This window comes from Notothenia coriiceps, unplaced genomic scaffold, assembly GCF_000735185.1.
Source record: "Notothenia coriiceps isolate Sejong01 unplaced genomic scaffold, NC01 NC01_scaffold00000496, whole genome shotgun sequence".
In the NCBI taxonomy this organism is placed as follows: domain Eukaryota; kingdom Metazoa; phylum Chordata; class Actinopteri; order Perciformes; family Nototheniidae; genus Notothenia; species Notothenia coriiceps.
Window position 1 is genome coordinate 358,317 of NW_011333197.1, and position 21,280 is coordinate 379,596.

General features: G+C 40.0%; 1 protein-coding gene across 2 annotated transcripts; it reads left to right on the top strand.

Annotated features, from left to right (window-relative positions):
- Positions 1 to 474: 474 nt before the first annotated feature.
- Positions 475 to 20,935, top strand: esyt1b (extended synaptotagmin-like protein 1b). 2 transcript variants are annotated; one of them, XM_010782287.1, is made up of 52 exons: positions 475 to 1,125; positions 2,237 to 2,278; positions 3,277 to 3,411; positions 3,519 to 3,592; positions 3,689 to 3,761; positions 3,928 to 4,017; positions 4,190 to 4,245; positions 4,429 to 4,549; positions 4,678 to 4,854; positions 5,072 to 5,154; positions 5,376 to 5,424; positions 5,518 to 5,607; positions 5,697 to 5,792; positions 6,295 to 6,366; positions 6,454 to 6,540; positions 6,649 to 6,798; positions 7,017 to 7,130; positions 7,211 to 7,387; positions 7,477 to 7,562; positions 7,648 to 7,696; positions 9,172 to 9,261; positions 9,339 to 9,434; positions 9,530 to 9,601; positions 9,722 to 9,808; positions 9,914 to 10,060; positions 10,428 to 10,534; positions 10,621 to 10,795; positions 10,902 to 11,078; positions 11,181 to 11,263; positions 11,613 to 11,661; positions 11,745 to 11,834; positions 11,982 to 12,077; positions 12,344 to 12,415; positions 12,797 to 12,883; positions 13,077 to 13,223; positions 13,303 to 13,421; positions 13,740 to 13,866; positions 14,003 to 14,082; positions 14,314 to 14,455; positions 15,423 to 15,599; positions 15,694 to 15,776; positions 16,214 to 16,262; positions 16,382 to 16,471; positions 17,067 to 17,162; positions 17,252 to 17,323; positions 17,414 to 17,500; positions 17,594 to 17,740; positions 17,842 to 17,984; positions 18,648 to 18,779; positions 19,274 to 19,376; positions 19,686 to 19,735; positions 20,174 to 20,935. In XM_010782287.1, exons 1-52 carry the CDS (start codon positions 769 to 771, stop codon positions 20,199 to 20,201), a joined length of 5,478 nt encoding a protein of 1,825 aa, XP_010780589.1. In that variant the 5' UTR covers positions 475 to 768; the 3' UTR covers positions 20,202 to 20,935. The 2 variants fall into 2 exon arrangements, with proteins under 2 accessions (XP_010780589.1, XP_010780596.1); XM_010782294.1 differs by having other exon boundaries at positions 13,740 to 13,863.
- Positions 20,936 to 21,280: the final 345 nt, after the last annotated feature.

Here is a 21,280-nt window from a genome sequence, read left to right on the forward strand (position 1 = left end):
CCATTGCTTGAGTTATTTGGGTGGAGTCACTATGTAAACTTCAACATAATACCATCTGCTTCTTCAGTAGCCTCATATCCGTGTGGCTCTTTAAACAAGTGGAATATTTGCTGTTGTACCTTTGGAAGCACAGCCCAGGCTTGTGTGGTCACACTGGATTTAAGGGATTGAGAAGAATGTCAAGTCTGCTGTTTTTAAATAAACTGGAGCAGCAGAAAGAACTGACAAGAGGTGCTGGTGGGTTAACAATCTGACAGGAAGCGTTGACTTTTTTGTATATTCAGCTGTGCTTTGCTCCGACAGGCAGGTCAAATTACATAGAAAATAGAAAATTAAAAGAACCCTTGAATAATATGGAAACTGTAGCTTTCTGCTAACGTAATGCTGCAGTAATAACGGTAATTACTATAAATTGGATTAGTGTCTTGCCTCAGCAGCGAAAGAGTCAAAGATGGATTTTTTGCTTCAGACTGGGGGCGTGTTTTTATCCTGATAAAGGGAATGGGTGGGGCAGAATTTATGTGCCACTTCTCCTGGACCCCGTGCTCAGACAGTAAAAAATTATACCAAATATTACTATTAAAGATGCGCCTCGGACAAACGGTGTACTAGCGAGGGTACACGCGACGTGCACTGGTGCTCAGTTAAACAGTAGCTAGCTGACGTTGGAGATGACACGTTAAGTAACCGTTTGGTCCTAACCAGCACTTTTAAACTGAATATTTGTACTAACTGTAACATAAGTGAGTGTTTCTAGCTAATACAACAATGGAAAGCGACAAATCAGCGCCGAGTGAAGCGAAGGGCACCGAGTGTGTGAGCACAGCGGACACCGAGAAGAAAGCCTTGATCCCCGCCGAGGGTCCCAAACCCAAAGGGATCAGCGCAGTCGCGGTGCTCTGGACGTTTGGAAAATGTCTCGGCGCATTGCTGCCCGTCTACCTGGCAGGGTACTACCGTGTCAGCACCAGCCTCTTGGTGTTCGGGATGATGGTCTACACGGGATGGAAACATGCCCGAGAAGCCAAGGAGAACCGCCTGAAGTCAGCCATACAGCTGCTCAACAACGAGGAGGAATACACATTCAAGAAAGTGTCTAAAAAGCAGCGAGACCTCCCTGCGTGGGTAAGAAATTAGCCTACCTTTGTCAGTGTGTTACATTATCATCAAAAAATCCTCCCCAATAAAACAACTTTAACCTCTTTAACCAATGTTGACCTTATGTAACCCCCACGTTACGTATAGCAAGACAACGCTTAGCAGAGGACCCTAAAATCATAATATCTGAGGTACAAGGATCCCAGTAAATATTAGCTTTACTCTATTCTTAACTGTTCTGTCATAGGCTAGTTCCAGTCATGTGAATAATCCTATGGGATCCTGGTATCCCTTATATTTGTTTAAAGGTTTTACCAAATAATAATTTCCTCATTGACAATAATATACAGGCACAACCAATTAGGTCAGTCAGTGCCTTTTTATAATCCTTTTAAAACTTGTTTTATGTTGCAGATAAAACATGGGCAATTGATGCATGCAGTCAGGTGTATAGAAGTCCTTTTCTGCTATATTTACCCATTGTTTTTGCTAAGCCAGTTACCAACATGGTAACATTTGTTTTTCTAAACTTAACTTGTTGGATCAAAACAACAACAGTTTTAGTGCATTCCAACAACTATAACAAGACTTTAACTAAGCAACTGCAATTTCAGCTTAAAAGCTGGATGGAATATGTGCAGGAGTTATACTTGACATATACATCCTGAGGAAATCTACCCTAAATGGAAATGCTGAAACCACATGGGCTGGTTTTTAATCAGAGCATCTTGCCACACCCAAATGAGGTACCTGTGGGTACTTGTTTCATTTTCATCTTGCATAAGCAGGCCGAAGGCTCCTTATTAAAGCATTAAGAAAGGAGCATGTCCATATTGCTCTCTGTTGTGCAAAACAAATGTCATGTTTAAACATTTATAAAGAAATGGAGGAGACAATTGATTACATTTAAATAATCTGGACAGTCGCAGCATTTATCTCCTTTCCTTTTTCTTTCATAAATATTGGAAAACAGTTTAAAACCTGGTGCACAAAGCACTGAAATTATATAAAAAATGCTATTAATGACATTTCCAGACCTGCATTAGTAACCTCTGAATCACTTCCCTTTCCTGTTGTGTGTTTATCAGGCCCTATGCATAATTTAAGTAAGTACTCTCATTGTTTTTCTTTCTTTCAGGTCAGCTTTCCAGATGTTGAGAAGGTTGAATGGCTGAATAAGGTACATTTTATTGGTTTATCAGAGTGCTACAAATGCAAAGACACACTAGGGTTTCCCCCCCTATTAAGCCCACAGCAAACACATGCCTGTCTGTTCAGCTGTTCTGCTGATAGACACTTGGTAGAGTATGCTAGGGTAAAAGCGGGTGCTAGCTGATGGATGGTAGCACTGCTGCGGCTGCCATGTTTCATAAAAAAGACACACCCCCATTATTGTAGCCACGATGTCTGTACTGCAGAGAGCGGGCTCAGTGCCAGGCAACACTCTCAACATTTCCATTTCATTACATTCTAGCTCACAGGAAGGGGGAGGAGCTGCCCCTCTAACTAAATAAAACAGCAGCCATTGTCCCCCCCTCCTTAACCCCCTTTGCTTTTCATGCCCAGAGAAACTACAGCCAATAATATAAACATACAGCAATAAAAATGTTCATGCTAACAGGACCACGAGATCTAAGGCTCAGAGAGCGAGACAAAGGAGAGATTTAAGACTGGTTACTGGAGGGGAGGTCAGCAGATTCCCATGTTGCTCGAGCTGCATCCCTCCCAAGAGCAGGCGGCTGATGACTCACTCTTCACTTATGCCAGACTCAAACCAACTCGTTTTCTTTTTTTCCACAGTCACACAAACAAGCAGTGCCTCTGCTTTTAGTTCTTTCCACAAAGTACTAAATACTTAATATGTTTATGTAGCAACATTCATTATCACATTACATTATTTTGTGAAAAGCGAGCACATGTACAGCACAGGATTCATTGTGGTAAGAAAGTAGACAACTAACAGCTGTGATTCTTGTTTTGTTTTTTTAAGCCAAGGCATTTGACAGATCGTTTTGTTACTGTGGCTAAAATATCAAAGTAGTTCATAGTAGTCCCACTTTCTGCTGCATTGTCACCCCTTGTCATTGCAACTGTCGATCTACTGGTGTAAATACTGTCAGTTATGCTCTAACTAATAAAAGCAGCTTATAACCATAGCGTTTTGATTGGTCTGCCTAGGTGCTGCAGCAGGTGTGGCCATTTGTCGGCCAATACCTTGAGAAGCTGCTGGTGGAAACCATTGCTCCGTCTATCCGAGCCTCAAGCAACCACCTCCAAACCCTCAGCTTCACAAAAGTGGACATGGGAGACAAGGTGATGCCATTGATAAGTTAAATACAATATGACACTGCTGTAAAACTTCACACAAATGATGCATGTTGTTTATATTGTGCTGAAAAGGTGTATTCTCTTTGCTGCAGGCCATGAAGGTTGTAGGGATCAAGGCTCACACCGAGAACGACAAAGGACAAGTCCTGCTTGATCTATATATTAGGTAAATGTATATCCATTGCTCTTTGGATTTGCCGTCACCTCTCACAGCTTTTAGAAGGCATTATTCTAGATGACACTGTTTCACTTGTATCCTCAGCTATGTTGGCAATGTAGAGATCAACGTTGAGGTGAAGAGATACTTCTGCAAAGCTGGAGTCAAGGGAATACAGGTCTGTCTTTTCTTCAAGCTTATGTAAACTATTTGACTGAATTACAGTGTTGCTTGCCACTTATACAAAGATGTTGCGTGTCAATAGCAGGCATAACTCAAGATGTGCCATTCTATTAGTGTTTACCCACATTTTTTACAGACATCCTTTCTGCTTCTGTCCTTAGCTACACGGGATGATGCGTGTGATTCTTGAGCCTCTGATCGGAGATGTTCCCATAGTGGGTGCAGTCACCATGTTTTTCATCCAGCGGCCGGTAGGTCTATCCACATTCACCTCTATTTGTCCTTTTTTCTTGTTGCCCCTCAACCCCCATTACTGTGACCACTATGGATCTCAGTAGAGTATTGTATTCCGGCTATTGATTTCAGAGTAATCCTGATTGATTTGCTACACACAGCACATTTAGCTGTCTTATCTCTTCCCAGAAACTAGACATCAATTGGACTGGACTCACTAATTTGTTGGACGTCCCTGGACTGAAGTGAGTAATGCTGAGAATCTAAGCTCTCATTGGTTTTACACACTAGTATTAACCAAGATCTTATAAAAGACACAACTTCACGATGTTTGTATTCATGTGTGGGTTTTATTAACACAGTAGATACTGCATTATATAGGCAGTACTGCTGTACATTTCCATAAAAATGCTGTCTCTTTGTCTCAGTATCATGTCGGACAGCATGATTATGGATGCCATCGCCTCCTTCTTGGTGCTGCCCAACCGCCTGGTTGTCCCCCTGGTTCCAGGCCTGCATGTGGCCCAACTACGCTCTCCTTTGCCCAGGGTAAAGCCTGGCTATGAATCTACAGATAAATGGAGATTACCATATATGCAGTACATACTACTATACTATATAATACATCTCAGTCCAAAACGTTACCTTTCATCTTGGTCCCTCTTGTGGTTTCTTAGGGTGTGGTACGCATCCACCTACTAGAGGCACAGAATCTAGCAGCCAAGGACAACTATATGAAAGGGGTTATGGCTGGCTTGTCTGACCCCTATGCCATTTTGAGGGTTGGCCCTCAGACCTTCACCTCCAAACACATGGACAACACAGACTGTCCCAAGTGGGAAGAGATGTATGAGGTAAGATTGGGAGATGTATGGACATTTTTAAATGTACTGTATGTCATCATTGCACAGGTGTTGGAAGACTCAATCATATATCATGCCACTTGTTCTGTATTTGAGGGATTAGAGCTAGGAATGTTCATTTTCATTCATGGTAGCATAGTGCCGCAGCCAGCTTCCATTCAAATCCCTCTGTCAGTCCTCATGTCCCTGTATGTGTCTGGTACATCAGGTTATAGTCCATGAAGTGCCTGGTCAAGAGTTGGAGGTGGAGGTATATGACAAAGACACAGACCAGGATGATTTCCTGGGCAGGTACATATTCACATTCATGTCTATTGTGTGCCAACATTAAATCTGCCACCCTCATATGTCAACTTTCCTGGCCAGTTGCAAAAAGAACACTGCCTTTTTTTGCATGTCATGTCATTTTGTTAAAGTTAAAGCATCTCTTTCTTTTTTCAAATCCTTTTAATTTGTATCAATACATTTTCTTCTTTTTATCTAATTATTTCTTACACTCCTTTTCCATCTAGGACCAAACTGGATTTGGGCATTGTGAAGAAATCCATCGTTGTTGATAATGTAAGTATAATTCTCTTGACCTCCTCAGTCACATTTTGTATAAGCAATTCTTTAATATTGGACTGTGAATGTATTTCTGGCCTGTCTTCCCAGTGGTTCCCTTTGAAAGAAACTACTTCAGGACGAGTTCATTTCAGACTGGAGTGGTTGACCTTGCTGCCTAGCACTGATCGACTAGAGGAGGTTCGTATCACAAGTTTTCCACTGATTTGTTATGGATTTTTTTTTTTACTTTAAAAAAACAGACACCATTTTTTGCCATTCTCCTCCAGGTCTTAAAGAGGAATGAAAGTGTAACCAGTAAGACTGCAGATCCACCGTCTTCAGCCATATTGGTTGTATATCTGGACAAAGCTGAGGCCCTGCCTGTGAGTCAAATACCTCTTCCCTCTCGTGAGAGCTGTTTCCTGTGTGTGCTCAAACTGGGGCAGAGCTGTAACTGCCACCTGTCTTTACATTCCTCAAAGTTGTTGATGCAGCCTTTAACCCTCCTGTGCCCTACAGTATTGCAACGTGGATGTGTGTGGCTAACTTTGTCCGGAGCTCTTAAACAAAATATTTCGTACTATTTCTATTTCTGTTGTCAAGTTATACACAAAAGGGCACAGCAGTGGAATAATCTTTGGATTGAAACTCAGTCTTTGCGGTTTTGCTCGATGCAGCTTTAAACTTCCTGATTGTGCCATGCGGTATGGTACTTCCTGTCTGTTGTTGGTGCTGTTGTTATGGTAACCATATAGACACTATTATTCACACTAACCATGTGTTATCAGGGTAGTAGATAAAGTCTATTTTTTGCTCTGCTTGTGGTAACCGATTGTCACATGCCTTACTGTGTGTTCATTTGTCTGTACTTGTGTGTCTTTTTAGATGAAGAAGGGAAACAAAGAGCCCAATCCCATGGTGCAGTTGTCTGTGCAGGACATCACTAGAGAGAGCAAGGTATGTCTACTGGGAAGGCCCACCATATATCTGTATCATATTTCATTTAATTCTAAATCATATGCACACCTTTATTCTCGCCTTTAGACTTGTTACACAACCATTAATCCTGGGTGGGAGGAAGCTTTTACCTTCTTCATCCAGGACCCTCGCAACCAGGACATAGACATTCAGGTGCAGCTCATAAGATTATCTTCTTGACACTGATCTTTGCGTTTGGTATTCTGGTAGCCAAACGTCTTGTGGTCTAATCTTGGCTCTCTTTTTTGTTAAATCAATCAGGTGAAGGATGCCGATCGTGTGCAGACACTGGGCAGTCTGAAAATCCCTTTGTCCCGTCTGCTGTCCAATTCTAATCTTTCTCTGGACCAGTGGTTCCAGTTGGACAACTCCGGATCTGCCAGTCGCATCTATATCAACACAGTCCTCAGGGTAAATGGCATTTAGTCCCATTTACTAATCCAATGATTGAACAATAAGTAAACACGAGATAAAGGACAGCACAATGTAGGATGTTATTAACCTTAGAATCAAAGATAAAACGTACATGTATAACGGTGTCTAAGCTGAGAATAAATGACAGAAGATTCTCGGTTTTAGGCACATTTTTTCCAGCCTATTTATGTTGACTCTTTTATATTGTAACATAGGTCTTGTGGTTGGATGAGGAACACATTTCATCAAATGTGTCATCTAATCTGGAGGCTGGAACATCCAAACAGCTCCCACAGCAGACCGCTCCTCATCCTAGCTTTGCTACGGAGGTAATGGACGACCGGAGGAATGATTTGCTTTTCAAATTGTGTTTTGTCTTATCTCATTTATTTGTCTTTTCTTTTTCCAGGGAGTGCTTAGAATCCACCTGTTGGCAGGCCAGAACCTTGTTCCTAAAGATAATATGATGGGGGGCATGGTTAAAGGAAAGAGTGACCCCTATGTCAAGATCAACGTTGGGGGGGAAACATTCACAAGTCAGGTTATCAAGACTAATCTTAACCCCACATGGAATGAGATGTATGAGGTAAATAAAACACGGTTAGTCATTGAAGAACACAGCTTTGTTGTGAAATAGTGTCTTTTTAGATTTTCTACCTTTTCTTCACTACTCAGGTAATCCTCACCCAGCTGCCTGGCCAGGACCTGCATGTTGAGGTGTTGGATAAAGACATGGACATGAAGGATGATTTCATGGGCAGGTACAATAGCTTTAAGTTATCCAGTTTTGAAATGTAATAATTGGACCCAAAAATACATTCTAATCTCATTTATCCTGACATACAGGCTGAAGATCAGTCTGAAGGACATCATTGATTCACAGTACACTGATCAGGTGGGATTGACCTTGCCAAACACATTGTTGCATGTTTAGCTTCAAAGAGTGTGATCCGAATAAAGGAATATGAAATACCTTAAGTCTTACTCACTTTGATTAGACCAGTGGTTCTCAACCTTTTTACACCAAGTACCACCTGAGAAAATAGTCGGCTCTCCAAGTACCACCATATGACCAATGTTAAAATGCAGTTTCTCTCTCTCTCTCTCTCTCTCTCTCTCTCTCTCTCTCTCTCTCTCTCTCTCTCTCTCTCTCTCTCTCTCTCTCTCTCTCTCTCCACACAAGTGAGAATATAAAGAACAAAATAATAACTTGTTCTCACACAACAAATGTCAACTGTACACACATGTCATTTCCTGGACCTATACCAAAGTTTGAATGTAGGCCTCCTGCAACAACCTACATCGTAACAGAAAATGTCCTATTGGGAATTCAGTTCCACAATAATAATGAAAGCCTCCAGGAGCAGATGAGCCTAAGGGCTAATAGCTCATCTTCAGTCTGCCGATGTTTGCTATTGCCATTTCTGTGGGGGCAAAGTAAAAAAGAAAAGAGATAAGAAAAAAGATAACAATTAAGGACAAGTTTGTGCTTTTTCAGCTTTTGACCTCGGTCACAGCCTTCTCTCCATTATTTGAGCAAATGCCTTCTTCCTGAGTCACTTCATGAGGAGGAGGACAGTCATCAACCGAGCACAAGTGCAGGCTCCGCCAGCAACGCAAAAGTGATATGCACAGCCGCTGGTGGATTGAGCGAGCCNCAGCGGCTGTGCATATCACTTTTGCGTTGCTTGCGGAGCCTGCGCTTGTGCTCGGTTGATGACTGTCCTCCTCCTCATTCACTTGTTCACTTTCGCTGGTAATATTCTCCTCTGTACCTCTCTTCCGAATACCTCCCGTTTTGAGCCACGTTTTTAACATCATTCAGCTTTCTTCTTTCTTTAGCTTGCTTGCAACGTTAGCGGGTAGTAAGGTCGTAATTAGCAACGCCAGAAATAAAATAAAATAAATGTTTTCGTTTCTAAATCTAAAAACAACAATAGCCTATTAGAACTAATTTAAACCACAGTTTCAATTATCTCAAGCTTATTTTCATTCNGAAATAAAATAAAATAAATGTTTTCGTTTCTAAATCTAAAAACAACAATAGCCTATTAGAACTAATTTAAACCACAGTTTCAATTATCTCAAACTTATTTCCATTCATTGTAGTATTTTGATAGTATGATTTAGTTTTTAATTAATGTTATTCAATCAAGCCTAAAAAAAAAAAAAATTTATTAAAAAAAAAAAAATATGTTATATGTCAGATTCCTCCACGTACCACTTGCGGGAGCTGGCGTACCACCAGTGGTACGCGTACCACAGGTTGAGAACCACTGGATTAGACCATTAACCTTCTTTACATACATGTGTAACACAAAACACATTTCCTGTATTTTATATAACGGATGATTTAAATTCTTCTCTCAGTGGTACACTCTCCGTGATGTGAAGTCTGGTCGAGTTCACCTGATACTGGAATGGATGCCGACAGCCTCAGAGTCAGACAGATTGGACCAGGTTGGTATTTACAGATTAATCGTGGATTTAAGAACTGTTCCTGATCTGCTCTGACTTGTTTTTTTCTGTGTCTTCAGGTTCTGCAGTTCCATTCAAGGCAGTCCTACCAAAACAAGGCTGTTCCCTCCGCTGGTTTATTGTTTATCTTAATGGAGCAAGCTGATGGCTTACCAGTACGTCTTTTTTTTGTACTGATAATATCAGGTAATGTAGTTAATGTTTATAATACAAACATTGTTATTGTTACGTTCTGTTTGTCTTTCTTCAGGTTAAGAAGAGCGGCAAAGAGCCAAAAGTGGGAGCAGACGTTACTCTTGGAGAAATGTCCAGGAAAACTACAGTAAGAGTTCCAACTTTCTTCAGATTATAATTGAGTAGTACTTTCTATTGCACTGATTATATTTTATGTTAGAGTGACATTATATCTATCAGTAATATTGACTAACTTGCATTTCTGAAGGTGTGTGATCGCACCACATCTCCTCAGTGGAATGAGGCTTTCTGCTTCCCGGTTCGAGATCCCAGAGAAGATATTCTCGTTGTTAAGGTATGCTGTCTTCACAGAAAGAGTTTTGGTCACACAGACACATACAGTATGAGCTCGGATATTTAGATGCTTACTCTTCTATCACCCTGCATTTTGTTTCTCCAGCTCTCTCACAGCTGGACTCTGCCCATTGGTTCCCTGGTGGTTCCCATCAGAGAGCTGCTGTCTGAGCCGGAGCTGGTCCTGGACCAGTGGTTCCATCTGGATGGAGCTTCACCTGAGAGTCAGGTTCTTCTCAGGGCTGAACTCAAGGTGGAATAACTCTGTCTGCTCTTTGTTTGTATTATTCTAAATACAAATGATATGTCCTTTTAAGTTTTTATTATATCATTTTCAAAATACATGGGTTTCTCAGTTTCTTTCTCTGCCTATGAACTGTGTGAACTAATATTTTATGTGTCCCTATCGTCTACATCTATATTTATTTTTACTCAGTGGCATGATGTTCTATGTATTTCTGATTCTCTCTTATCTATACACTTTACATTTTTAATTCATTGTTATGAGACTTTTGAGGAAGTTCTCTAATTTTCTACTTGGTGTACTGCTATTGATAAGTAAGCTTTACTGTATAGCATGTTAACAATGTAAAATGATAATTATATCAACTTAACTACAGATGCTGATTCCCAGCAAATGTCCCGGGGCAGTTGATAAGGCTAAGGTCACTACAACGTCAGACCCTTCCCCTGCTAAGCAGAAACAGGAGGCAGACACAGTGCTGAGGTGAGATAGTTCATTCAAAAATGTCTGCCCTTTCTCTCTGTCTTTCCTTTAGTCAATTCAAAGTTTGTTTTGCTTCTCTTACTCAGGTCAAGTTCAGTTGACACTCCTGTAGAGACTATTGTGTCTTCAGTGACCTTGCATGAAGATGTCGATGTAAAGGAAACAGCAGCTGATGTGACTGAGGAGAAGGTAGAAGAACCTCCAACCCCTGCCATAGCACAGCCTGCTCATACTTCCCCAGACCTCAGCTTTGCCAGTGAGGTAAAATCGCAAAATATGATCTACAGGAGCAAATACATGCATATCACAATCGCATTTAATTCAAATAGAGCCTACCAATCTAACATCAAATAATCACTTCCTGTAGGGGCTGCTGAGAATCATCCTGTTGGAGGCCCAGACTCTGGTTGCCAAAGACAACAAGATGGGTGGTATGATGAAGGGCAAGAGTGACCCCTACGCCAAGATTTCAGTTGGAAAGATTGCATTTAAGAGTAACGTGATCAAGGAGAATCTCAACCCAGTCTGGAACGAGATGTATGAGGTGTGTATTGTTAACCATGAGCATGATTTCAAATAAAGATGACAATGATAATACTTAATGTTAGTCACCTGATTTTTATTCAACTGTTTTGTGTTTTCTCAGGTGGTGCTGAGGCCTCAGTCAGGACAGGAGGTGCAGTTAGAGCTCTTTGACAAAGACATGGACCAGGATGACTTCCTGGGCAGGTAAGGTCTAATGCTGAGGTTTCTAGTTGTCAGACTATGACTGGAAAGCTTAATTGTCTCAATGTGTCAACAAGTATGAAAGCCCAAAATGTAGTAAATTGATATAAAGATAAATCACAGGTTTATTACCATACGTGGTGTAATTTGATTTATAGATAACGAATCGTTTTCTCAAGCATTCATGTTTTTTCTATACTCTTTACCATTACATATGTAAAGTGTTTTTTTCAAATCTTAGAAATTATAAATAGTTTAGATGTAATGATTTAGGGATTTTTAAGGTTCTAATTTAACTTGCTATTGTCTTAAAATGCTTGCTAAATTTGCAAATGTGTTTCATTGTGAGCAGGTGCGATATCAGCGTGGCAGACATCATCCGTTCCCAGTTCACAGACCAGGTCAGTATTGCATGTCTTACTGTATCCTAGTAATGGCTGTGGTGTAATCTCAGGCTTTATTTAAGTGTACGTCTCTGTTTCAGTGGTACACCCTGAATGACGTAAAGTCTGGACGTGTTCGCCTGATACTAGAGTGGGTACCAGCAGTGTCCCATAATACCACCATGGACCAAGTAAGTGCAATTCCTATCAGATCAGTTTATGTTTCCTCTCTTAATCAATCAATTGCCTATTCTTCCCACATCTGTGCTGTTCCAAATATGATGCTCTGTTCACTGTGAGTCATCATAATGTATTTCTCATTTGATTCTCTGCTGCAGGTGATGCGAGCACAATCTCTCCAGTCTTACAAGAACAAGACCATTCCCTCTGCAGCACTGCTCTTTGTCTATGTGGACCAAGCACACTCACTTCCTGTGAGTCCCTTGTAATTTGAATCTGAAAAACACAATAATACGTGTGCTGTGTAGATGTCTGGAAAGAACATATTGATTAACACATCCTGTCCTTGCACAAAGTGAAAAACCTCTGCCTCTCCTTACTCTGTTGTTGGATGTTGTGATGCAATGATTCAGCTATGTTTTTTAGAGAAAGGGAAGTTGGATTTTGTCTCATTGTTGCCTTAATTACAGATGATGACTACAAACTACTCTCATTATGTTATGTGTCTTTCTGTGTTCAGTTTAAGAAGAGTGGAAAGGAGCCCAAGGCTGGGGTTGAGCTTGTTTTTGGTAAAACAACCTACAAAACCAAGGTATGAGATTGGTGATGAAGAAATTAAACAAACACCTACACTGTCTTTACATGCTTATAACCCTAACCCTAATGAATATTCCAATCAATCATTTAGTCAATAGAATGTCATAATGAAATCCACATCAACATTTCCCACAAAACTAAATTAGTGTGTTTGAAAATGTATCAAAATGCTTTCAAAATTATAAAAGCTGCTTTGGTCAGAATAAAAACAAATGTGACTGGCGCCACCCAATGGTGGTATTGAAAAGTACACACAGACGAATGCTTGCACAAAACACCATTGGAAAGAAAATAAACAATCAATTTACTTTGTTATTACATGCCCAGTTAAAAGTGCCACCTCTTGCCCAACCTACTTCTCTTTTCCTGCCTGAAGGTATGTGATCGCTCCAGATCACCTCAGTGGGAAGAGGCGTTCTACTTCTTAGTTCGCGACCCCACAGAGGAGATGCTCATAATGAAGGTGAGTGTGCTGTAGTGCAGTATCTGGAGACTGCTGCCAGTGTCAGGGACATACAGTACATAACTATATTTTGTGTAAATATTGTGTTTATTTTTCATTTGTTGCAATAGTCTTAGCTTTTATTATTTTAATATTTTGTAAATGTTCTGAATCTCCACCATCTCCACCCCTGACTGCCATCATATCTCTCTAGTTGTCAAGTGCCTGGGACCAGCCAATGGGATCTCTTGTAGTCCCTGTGAGAGCGCTGCTCTCTGAGCCGCAGCTTGTCCTAGACCAGTGGATGCCTCTGGATGGAGCCTTACCTGAAAGTGAGATCCTACTGAGAGCTGAACTCAAGGTAAGAGAGCACCCACATAGGGGACCATTATCATTTCATTGATACACAAAAAAGCCAACTGGAAGGTTGTTGTTGACAGATCCTGAGCTCGAGGATGACTGAAGCTCCACAGCCTTCTGTGCCTCATTCAAAGAAGGAAGAGATTGTCGTTCCCACAGCCAGTGACGACGAAAACTTTTCAGAGCTAACCAAAGATGAGTGAGTATGATTTGATAATACACACATCACAACTGCAGGCTGTTCCTCTGTCTTCACAAACGGTCAAACCAATATCCCTTGGTGTCATTTTAACAAAATGAAAAGTTTGCGATAAATACACATTTTGAAATGCAGAAAAGCACTCAACTTAACATTCAAATCATACTTGTAGTGCCTCTCTGTTGACTATACAAGCAATAATGCTCCATTTGAAACTACATTACTAGCCAAGTGAAGCTTTAATAGGCTAATATTCCCCACCATCCAGCTCCAGTCAGGAGTTTTATGATGCTTTTTAACAGCTGTGTGTACTTTCAGATCTGTTGCAGTATCCAGCCAGTTCAAACAGTCTGAGGCAGCAGATGATCTGGCCCTCACAGAGGATGCTACTCCCCCTGAACCAGCTGCCAGTTACACTCTACCTGATACAACCCCTGCTGCTGCAGTGAGTCATAAAACATTACAGTCAGTTGTAATTATGTCTAGCATATCTATTTTCACCCTCATAACTTTCAATGTAATTGTATTTATTGTATATCTTCTTCTATCTATCTTTTTCTATCTATCTTCTTCTTACTCAGCTGGTGGAGGAGCCAGAGGATCCAGAAGAGCAGTCCACACAGTCAGAAACAGCTGAACCTGGGAAAATACAGACAGCAGGGTAAGCTACACAGCAAGTTAGACCACCTTCTTTTTCTATATTAATGCTTAAAATGAAAATGAAAATAATTGTGTGTGTGTGTGTGTGTGTGTGTGTGTGTGTGTGTGTGTGTGTGTGTGTGTGTGTGTGTGTGTGTGTGTGTGTGTGTGTGTGTGTGTGTGTGTGTGTGTGTGTGTGTGTGTGTGTGTGTGTGTGTGTGTGTGTGTGTGTGTAGTGTAGTGGTTAATGTAGTACTGGTTTAGGCAGCCTTGCTCACGCCACAGTAACTGGTATTGCTGCTGACACCCTGGGGCCTGCAGAGGTCACAGAAATCCCAGAAGCTGAGGAAGATCTCCCACCACACACCAGCCCCAGCCAGGACTTTGGTCGAGAGGTGGGTTTAGTTTATAACCTGATTAGCACAGTGGAAGTTTAATAATGAGCTCCCATGGTATTTCTTCTTTGTCACTAGTCACTACCCCCTTTTTCTTATTATAAGAAAACACTTCCTTCAGCAGTTTACTGCTTACTATCTCTCTGATAAAGGTAACACTTGTTATCATCAGTATAGTGGAGAACATAAATCAAGGACATTTAAAAAAAAATATTTTAAAACTATAATATCTAAACAATTATTCACCAGGGTCTAATATAAAATGAGTGTCTCGTAATTAAACACACTAACAACAAAATTGTGCCAAATCACAGATGGTCATCATCCTTGAAGGATTTATCATGCTCCAGCCTTTTTTCTAACAACGTTAATGTGCTACTTCCTCTTCTCTTCAAATAGCACACTAGGCTCTGCTGTTGTGATTTCAGCTTCCTCTCCTGATCAGCCATGTGTGGTGCATTTTCTTTTTAACTTCCGCATAGGCACATGTGTCATGCCAGCTGCATTGAAAAAAAGAGGAATTTCTGTGGGGTGCAAAATTAAACTTGTAAATACTTGTATTGTTAATACAGTTAACAGAACTCTGGGATGGACATTTAATTATGAAGAAAAATAGTTCTCATAAACCAAATTTAGATTAGACAACTAAGAAAGGTATCTTCTATCTTATCAACGTTCACCTTAACCTACCAGAGTGACATAATGTGCTCCTAGATGTCAGTGTATATAATAGTAATCAAATACATCTGTAAAAAATAAAGTGGTTTAATTTCATATTAAAAATACTTGACATAAGGAAACAAAATCAGTTTTCTAGACATACGTAATTCTGTTGTGCCGAGGTCACACAGGTCGGATGATCTGGGTTGTGCTGAATATATACATGTATAGAAGCTATATTATATAAATGAGTTCAGGCTCAGTGCTCCATGTATGTTTTATAACAGTAACAGTGTTCATCCTGCAGGGGCTGCTGAGGATTCACCTGCTGGAGGCCCAGAATCTGGTTGCAAAGGATAACCTGATGGGGGGCATGGTGAAGGGCAAGAGCGACCCCTATGTCAAGATCAACATAGGGGGAGTTCATTTCAAGAGTCATGTAATCAAAGAGAATCTTAGCCCAACATGGAACGAAATGTATGAGGTATGAAGTATTGTTTGTTTCAACTCTTGTATGTTTATCTTGGTGAAGCTGCAGTATTTTTAATCAAATGTTGTTTTTTATTTATTGTTAACAGCTGGTTTTGAGTGGTCACAGCGTCCAGGAAATAAAGTTTGAAGCATTTGATAAGGATTTAGATTCTGATGACTTCCTTGGAAGGTATGTTTCATGTTGATTGTCTTGATAAGTAACTTGTATTATTACACATGATAAAAGTGTAAAGTCCTGACCTTTGACTTTACATTCATTTGCACTGAAATACATAAATTAATACACAATGATAAAAACATGTTGATAATTGTTACTGGCTGAATAAACACAATGCACATCTACTTTATAATAAAAAGAATATATATATATATGCTATGGCTTGAAAACAGTACTATTCACAGTGGTGTCCTGCAGCTGCCAATGCTTTACATAAACAGATCATTTAATGTGGTTGGATTAAAAATATATTTACACAAGGTGTAGCTACTATTACCTCGAAATTCTGCTATTTTAACTAAATGCAAACATAGGAAATCTGTGTTTCAGGAGGTAAGCCATTGAAATAAAAAATATTGTCAAACATTTGCCTGTTTTCATGTTTGCAGATTCAGCATTAAGATAAACGAGGTCATGAGATCCCAGTACACAGATCAGGTTAGTCAATCATTCATGATCATAAATCATGCCATGTGATTTCTACTCTCTGTTCTGTGTCACTTCCTGATACAAAGGGTGTTGCCCTGCTTGTTGAACTGGCTTTGTCTCTGTTGCAGTGGTACACTCTGAATGATGTGAAGTCTGGGCGGGTCCACCTGATACTGGAATGGGTTCCCACTGTGTCACATTCAGTCAGACTTGACCAGGTCCGTCCTTACTTATGTTTACGTCTCTATATAACCTACTGTTTAACATCTTTAAACAAGCACTATTAACTTGTCCATAACAATGCCACCTCCTTGATAATGCTGTTTAGTCACATTCCAACACACATGACCATGCTTGCCAACCCTCCCGATTTTCGCGGGAGACTCCCGATTTCATTGCCCTCTCCCGGTTTCCTCCATGGGTCATATTTCTCCCGATTTCTGACAACATCAGATTTACTCAGGACTGTTTCCTCTCGGTCTTTAATACAGCTAAACCATTGTTTGGTTTCCATGGTAGCGAGGGTTAGGAAGATAGTCACAGAAAACAGAACAAGAATCGACAACTCTACCCTCTGCTCACTCCGTTCCTGTAAAATACAGGTCCAGCCCACACATATGCTCCATCAAGGATGGTGCTACAGGCCGCAAGGCAGTGCAACTACAACTGCAATAAGCATGTTAATGTTAATATAATATCCCCCCCCCGCGCGGTGGTTTTGGAAATGCTCCCGATTTCTGAGGTCTCAAGGTTGGCATGTATGAACAGGACTCACATTACAAAATACCCATCAGGCCTAACTTTATTTCTCAGGTGTTGCAGCTTCAATCTCTCCAGTCTTATCAGAACAAGGCTGTCCCCTCCGCTGCTCTGCTCTTTGTCCATATGGAAAGAGCACATTCATTACCCGTAAGTCACCTGCGTTTATTTACATACCATACAGTAAAAAAAGTATTCCTGTTAGAATAAAACTTGAATGCCTCTCTCTTCCTCTTCAGTTGAAAAAGAGTGGGAAGGAACCCAAAGCAGGAGCAGAGCTTGTTCTCGGTGAAACAACCTACAAAACCAACGTGAGACTCTTGAAGCATGGTGCTTGAATGTCAAACTGATGAATACAATATAGTTATAATAACTGTTCCATATTTTCTTCATCTCTTAAGCTGTGCGAGCGCAGCACCAGTCCTGAGTGGAATGAGTCTTTCTTCTTCCTGGTCCATGACCCTAAACATCAGATGCTTGTAGTAAAGGCAAGACATTTATAAACGTTCAATCTGCATCTCAAATCTAACAGTATGGATGTTGGAAGGTATTTTACATTCTCCCTTTCTCTTTAAATGCAGTTGTCCAGTGGTTGGGACCAGCCAATGGGATCTCTGGTGGTTCCGGTCAGGGAAATGCTTGCAGAGCCACAGCTGATCCTGGACCAGTGGTTTAATCTGGATGGAGCTTCACCTGAAAGTCAGATCCTGCTCAGGGCTGAACTCAAGGTGCTAAACACACCTGCCCACACAGGCATGTTGTATAGCATTAAACAACAACAAATCAATAACAATACTTGTTCTTCCCATCCTGTATTTGCTTTCAATAGGTTCTAGATTCCAAAATGGTGGATATGATCGGTGCAGGGACTCTGCCATGCGCTGCCTCTGGGCCTGGAAATGGGCAGGTGAAGCTGTCTCTTTCATACGCCTCACAGGAGAGGAAGCTCATCGTCATTGTCCATGCCTGCAGGTGAGCCTCCTAAAATGCAGTGTTCCAGTCAGATTGTGTCCTCACCAATGACATACTGTGGATATTTTTGATTCTTGGTTTAGGGAAAATATTATTGTTTGTTTGTTTTTTTCAATTGAAAATGTATACCAAGTTTGTTTCCTATTCATTATCATGGCTCAACTTCAACATAAGCGTTACTTTTGAGAAACTAAACCATGCTGTTACCATTTTATCACTGTTTACCCCAACTGCAATGAATAATTATAACAATTATGCATATTCAATGAGCTAGATACTCACAGTATGCTCTATTCTAGTTCAACATGTTTGTACGTTTTACGGAAAAGTCAGAATTTGATTGTCTTGTTTTGTTTTCTTGTTTTATTACATCTTCCTGCTGAAAGAAGAAAACACTATAATCTGATAGAAAACAAATCACCTGACTTTACATTTCTGAAATACCATTTGTAGTAACATTGAATAAGGGTGTGTTTTAAAAAAGCTATCAACTTACTGTTCAAGAAAAAAATTAACATTTATCAAAATGAGGACATTGTTGATGACAACTCAAATTCACAAAGAGGCATTTTACAACTCTTATGTACTGTGACTTAATATTGTTTAATAATTCTCATGCTTTAACGTACAGTTATTTAAGAAATTCTTTGTTTTTGATTGCAGAGGTCTGTTGTCTCAAAGTAAGGATGGTGCAGACAGCTATGTCTCCCTCTTGCTGCTGCCAGACAAAAGCAAGGCCACCAAGAGGAAGACAGCAGTGAAGAAAAGAGACCTCAACCCAGAATACAATGAGAGGTATTTACCTTATTGTCATTATATTACTGAGGCTAGATTAGCCTTTATTGGAGAGTGACTGGGGGATTTAGAGCAGTAACACATGTAAAAGGACGGTTCGATCCTGTGTACAGCAGGGTCTGAGTTGTTATGGAGGCCCGCAGGTTTTCTTATTCATCTCTCAGTGTCCTTGTTAGTGTTCGCATTAGGTCTGCAGCTAGATTATTTGTTCTCGATTAATCGCTTGGTCTATGTTAGAAATGAATGAAAAATGTCCATTCCAGTCTCTCAAAGCCCAAGGGGAGGGTATTTGAATATATTGTCCGTCCAAAACCCAAATATGTTCAGATTAATAAGATATAAAACAGAGAAAATCAGGACATCTCCATATTCGGGAGGCTGAAAACAGCTTTTTCTACCATTTATTTCCTAACATTTTACTTCATCTTTTGATTCATATTTTATCAATACAGTTACTGTTAACGGCTTATCTTGTTTGTCTTTTTTTTTTAAAGGTTTGAGTATGATCTGTCTATGGATGAGACAAGATTCAGACGCCTCAGTGTAGCAGTGAAAAACAACTCTGCCTCGTTCAGAAGCCGCGACGTCCTTGGACAGGTCAGTCTGACACCTCCACCTGTAACTTTAAATGTTTATTACAAATCCAGCAGTCAAAGGCTAACAAGCGACGACCCATGTGTCAAAAAAGTGTCACATGGTGACGACTCCACAACACACATTCAGATTTTTTGGTAAATCGACAGTTGTGTGACCAAGCTTTGCACTAATGCTGGCCTGCCTTGTAACTTTAAACTGGTTTGAAGTGTGTTCTTTACTTTTACACTGAAATGCACTGAAAACATGCACAATAACTGCTTATACACAATATGTATTTAGAACTATAACATTTTGTTCCTGTTTTTTTAGGTGCAGATCGAGTTGTCCCAGGTTGACCTGATGATTGGCGTCACAGAATGGTGAGAAGAGCAGACTGTATTATGTTTTTTAAGTGATAAAGTTCATAATTTTCTCCCCGACCGAGAATAGGCTATAGTTAGTATCTTTTTTAGATGAAAAAAGTGACATCCACATTTACCATGGATGGTCCAGGATTATGGTCATAATAATTACAAAATTGTCAATCCAAAAAATAAGACATTCTCCAACATCAAATAAATCACTTATTGAAAGTTATTTAAAATGCTTGCTGTTCAATAAGCAATTGAGCAGTGAATCTCAGCAGTGTTTTAACCATGTTTTGAAGGTACTGTGACGTAACATATTGAGTATTAAGTATGTATAAAGCAGAGAAATGTTCCTGTAGGGGAAGTTTCTTTGGAGAATCACTTATCTATGCATCTGTTTTTAACATTGTTCATTGTTTAATGATCACCATTATTCATGATTTCTTCCAGGTTCACCCTGAGAGACGAAGCTGAATAATCTTTCTTCTTGCTTACGCCATGGTACTATAATGATGGAGGATGTCACCACTCAACTTGGCCTGTGCTCCTGCTGCAGCTCACACTGATGCCTTCTCCTCGGCTTACAGTCCCGCCACGACGCCTTACCTGCATCCACCTAGCTCTCTGTGTAACGTATAGTATCGAATTGGACTACACTGTGTATTCACATACATCAATATTCACACCAAAGATAAGTAGGCTGAAGTTGAAAAGGGTAAAGTGAAGGTTTGTATTAACTGAAGGTGTCTTTATTTTATGAAGGGATAATAGTTTTAAGATTGAGTCGAGCAAGTCAAAGATGAACAGTTTTTGAAGGAATTAAGTCATATTTTGTTGTTTTGTTTGCTTTTCTGCTTGAAAAAAGTTTTAAATCTTAAAGTTTCATGTTTATTGGCGCAGTACCATTTTAATATTTGGTCTTTGAAGTATTGCTTATGAATGCTAATGCCATTTCAGTATTTTGGATCTCTTTTATTATATTGAAGTCATTTACATTTTTGCCAGCACCTTGTTACGTTTGTGTTCGTGTTTGCATTTGAAAATAATTTTATACAATATTTTATTTACAAGACATAATTTGTTTCACCTACAGTATGTCTCAAGTAGATCATATTATGTTTGATTTTGTGTATATTTGCAAAGATTACAGATCAGAACCAATGGCGTTTGTTGGAAGATGGTATAAAAAAATAAACAGATTTTGCACATCTACTAATGTTTTTTGGGGGTTAGACTTTTCCTCTTTCTCTACAACTGTTGTCTTTGTCACTTGAATTGTTCGATAGAGCCAGTTATGCTGAACTAATATATGGATTACTTTATTATTTATACTGTATATAAGAAATATTTTGAGTATACTGTAAATGAAAAGATATTTCCACTGATACCTGAATCCAAATATGATTTTAAAGTCTAAATGATATAGACCAGGAGTTCCCAACCTTTTTTCCCAAGAGCCCCCCAAATGACTCCTGTTGGAAGTTGCGCCACACACACACACACACACACACACACACACACACACACACACACACACACACACACACACACACACAC